At 63.4% G+C, this 3,694-nt stretch overlaps 1 protein-coding gene across 1 annotated transcript in view; it reads right to left on the bottom strand.

Moving 5' to 3' along the window:
• Positions 1-370: 370 nt before the first annotated feature.
• Positions 371-3,694, bottom strand: part of ELN (elastin) — an 18,839-nt gene continuing 15,515 nt past the window's right edge. Inside the window, exons 24-34 of the mRNA XM_042879937.1 lie at positions 3,390-3,536; positions 3,170-3,223; positions 2,921-3,067; positions 2,793-2,840; positions 2,500-2,541; positions 2,143-2,187; positions 1,744-1,785; positions 1,389-1,430; positions 1,193-1,222; positions 1,031-1,081; positions 371-942 (exon numbers count right to left, since the gene is read on the bottom strand). Coding sequence (XP_042735871.1) covers positions 893-942; positions 1,031-1,081; positions 1,193-1,222; positions 1,389-1,430; positions 1,744-1,785; positions 2,143-2,187; positions 2,500-2,541; positions 2,793-2,840; positions 2,921-3,067; positions 3,170-3,223; positions 3,390-3,536 — 698 coding nt within the window. The 3' untranslated portion in view covers positions 371-892. The remainder of the gene's footprint in view (positions 943-1,030; positions 1,082-1,192; positions 1,223-1,388; positions 1,431-1,743; positions 1,786-2,142; positions 2,188-2,499; positions 2,542-2,792; positions 2,841-2,920; positions 3,068-3,169; positions 3,224-3,389; positions 3,537-3,694) is intronic.

Below are 3,694 nucleotides of genomic sequence, written 5' to 3'. Positions count from 1 at the left end.
GGGACGCCGCGCCGAGAGGCAGCGTGGGAGGTTGGGGGTCGGATGTGAGCTGGTTGTGTCACCGTGCAACGGGATGCAGATGTCCCTCCGGAGCTCGGGGTGTCACTGTGGGTCACGGTACGGCTGTCCCCGTGCACCCCCAGGCTGTCACTGCAGGGCAGGACAGGGCCATCCTCTGTGACTCCAAGCCGTCCCCGCTGGGGCTGTCCCCACACCTGGCTGTGGTGTCCCTGAGCACAGGGATGTCTGACCGTGGCACACCCGAGTCCTGCATTTTGGGAGGGGGCACAGCGCCGTGCCACTGTCACCACCACAGGCACTGTCCTGGGTGGGGGGTGACCAGGGGACACAGGAACAGGACGGAGGCAGATTCCATTAAAAACTTGTCCTTTATTAGTCTGTTGGCAGCGATTCCCTCTGCGTAGGGCGTCCCACCCAGTTATATCAATGTGAGTAACATGAAGGGGGCCGGGGGGGTCCCGCGGGCCAGCAGTGTCCCTGCGGTGTCCCCCGCCACCGGGACCCCTTCTTTCCCTCCCTCCCTCCTTCCCTCCCTCCCCCCACCCCTGAGTGCCCTCGTGCTCAGCCCGGCCCCCCCCCCGGGGTCAGCCACCCCCCGGGGGGAGCACCGGGGCCGGGTTGGGGTGGGGGTCCCAGGCCCTCCCGCAAGGAGCGATAGCACCAAGGGGGATGGCTGCTCCCCGCAGTTTATTCCGCGCTCCCTGCTGGGGCTGGGGGGGTTCCCGGGGTGGGGGGGCGGCCCCTGACGCTGCCGTGGGGTCCCTGACGGGAGCGTGGGACCGGGGGTGGGGGGTCTCAGCTTGGTGGGGATTTACATTCTGGACCATGCAGTAGCACCAAAGTTCATGAGGTCATTGGTGACGGTGGGCGGTTACTTCCGCTTCCTCCCGCAGTATTTCCCTTGTGCACAGCCAATTCCACCTGGGGATGGAGGGGGGGACAGTGGATCAGCCCCCCACCCCAAAAAGGTGCTCGGACGAGGGGTGGGGGGATGCCAAACAGCGCTCACCTCTAAAGCCCAGGGCCCCCAGGGCTCCTCCGTAGGTCTTGGGGGGCTTCCCTGTGGGGACAAGGCAGAGAGATGAGTGGGGTGGGAGGCGGCATGGGGACAGGTGCTCTTTGAAGGGACTCCAACCCAACAGCCCCATGTGTGTGACCAGAGTGCACTCACCGCCAAATCCCAGCTGGCCACCAACCCCACCTGCAAGCACAGCAAAACCTCATTGGCTTCGGGATGCTCTGCCCTGTGCCCCCCAGCCCAGCTCTGCCCCACCCCCCCCATGGCCATGTCCCCATGCCCTAAGGGCTGCATGTCCCTGTGGGCTGTGTGTCCCCGTGGCCATGGCAAAGGGCACAGGGGAAAGTACCTGGAAATATCGGTGACACACCAAAACCAGGAACTCCAGCCCCTGGGGGTGGAAAGTGACAGCAGTGAGAAGCAGTGACAGCCCTGCGTGTCTGCGGTGTCCCCAGCCTACAGCTGGCTGCCCCCAAGAGCCACATCCCACTATGGGTGCCCACCCGGTGCGCCCCATGAGGCAGTGGCATGGAGACAGAGAGCACAGCAGTGTGGGCAGTGACAGCCCCACCTCAGCCCCCAGCCCCAGCTCTCACCTGGCTGCAGCCCCCCAGCACCAAAGGCTGTGTGAAGGGAGAGCCCCGGTGAGGGCATGGGGATGGGGGTGTCACCAGAGTGCAGCCACGGCCGTCCCTGTTCCTTACCTGGCTTAGGAGGTTTTCCAGCAGCTCCTGGATACAAGAGCCCTACATCAGAGAGGGGCATCAGCACAGCCCCCACACTGAGTCCAGAGGGTTCCCAGGTGTCTCACACATTGTGGTCACTGCTGTATTGTTCCCTGTCTCCATGGCCTGTGCCATGCTGGGGCCGTGGCCATCCCCTCCCTGTTGTACCCCAGGGCACAGAGAAGGCACAGTGACAGAGCAGGGTGGGGATATGAGGACCATGGGACCCATGCCCCTGTCCTTTCCTGCTCCCCAAAACCCAGTCCTGCAAGTCACAGCTGTGAGGGGACACTGTGGCTCTGCATCCCCAAAATGCCATTTCCTTTTCAGCTCTTCCATCCCTGGGACCCCCACACCAAGCCCACCAGCACCACTCACCAGCACCGAGGCCACCAACTCCAAGGCCACCAACTCCGAGGCCACCTGTGATGGAGAGCCCAGGTGAGCACCCACAGGTGGCCATGGGGTCAGACAGCGGGGCAAAGGGGGCTGCACTCGGGAAAGACTGCGGTGGGCTTCAGGCCAGGTTGGGAAACTGGGGCTGGAGACACTGAGCATGGCAGTGCTGGCCTTGCCACCATACTTGGTTCACGTGGCAGTGGGATCTGCATGAGGCATTCGTACTGCAGTGCCATCCCTGGGTCCAATCCACTCCTCACCCAGCCCCACAGCAGCCCTCACTTTCCCTGTGCAGCCCCATACCCCAGAGGAGCACCCACCCCCTGCACCACCTACCTGGGATGCCACCGACCCCTGGGACCCCAGCCCCGGGCACACCTGCAGGAAAGAGACAGTGAGGCCAGGTGCCCTCAGCCCACACAGAAGGGACAGTGACCCCAGGGGAGTAGCCCTGACCCATCCTGCATGGGGAAAACGTCCCCACTCTGTCACCCCGTGCAGAGTGCCACCTCCCAGACCTGGGCCACCCTGCCAGGACATGCAGGGATGCGGAGCAATGACAGCACCCTGATATCAACACAGGATGCCCAAAGGGGAGCAGGCTGGGGAACGGTGACCACGCTACGTACCGAATTTGGGAGGCTTAGCACCAGGCTGCACCCCGACCTGGGGGATGCCTGCAAAATAAGCAAGGGCACTGCGGTTAGCACAGGCATCCCATTCCCATCACACACAGCTGGATGTGTGATGCCCTCACCTGCTCCGGGGAGAACGCCGGCACCGGGCACCCCTACACCTGGCACTAAGCCGGGGACACCACCAATGCCAGGTGTCACTCCTGGCACACCGGGAGCACCGGGCACAGCACCTGGCACAGCACCTGGCACCCCTCCAACACCAGCACCTGTGGGGGAAAGGGGCTGAGGACACAGCCTGGGGGCTGCGCGGGGCCGGGGCAGTGCCTGTGCCAGCACCGCTCACCCACGTGGAGATGTGCTCAGCTCACCATATTTGGCTGCCTTAGCTGCTGCTTTTGCGGCTGCTGCTGGACCTCCAACACCTGGGACAGCAAGACAAGGGGCAGTGACAGGGCCCTGCCTAGCAATGCTGGGTAAAGCTCATCCCTTTCATCTTGGCCACCCACAAACAGATGGCTTCAAGCTGATGGAGGCCACCAGGATGACCTGTCCCCAAACCAGCCGAGATGCCACCATAACCTGCCTTACCTGGAACACCTCCAACGCCAGGGGCCAGGCCACCTACACCAGGAGCAAGTCCACCTACACCAGGAGCAAGTCCACCTACACCAGGAGCAAGGCCTCCCACACCAGGTGCCAGGCCACCTACACCAGGTGCCAGGCCACCTGCTCCTGCTGGAAGAGGGAGAGAAAGGTTGGGGTCTAGCTTGGGGAGAAAGACCGTGAATGAAAAAGGGGAATGGCAGGTTGGAATGATTGCACAGACAAAAGGGTTGGGTGGATGGGTGGTGGGATGGATGGGTGGTGGGATGGATGGGTGGTGGGATGGATGG

This window comes from Lagopus leucura, unplaced genomic scaffold (assembly GCF_019238085.1).
Source record: "Lagopus leucura isolate 7727_CA_CO unplaced genomic scaffold, USGS_WTPT01 Super-Scaffold_100024, whole genome shotgun sequence".
In the NCBI taxonomy this organism is placed as follows: Eukaryota; Metazoa; Chordata; class Aves; order Galliformes; family Phasianidae; genus Lagopus; species Lagopus leucura.
Note: the sequence above shows the minus strand (reverse complement) of the source record. Positions and strands in the feature narration are given on the sequence as shown.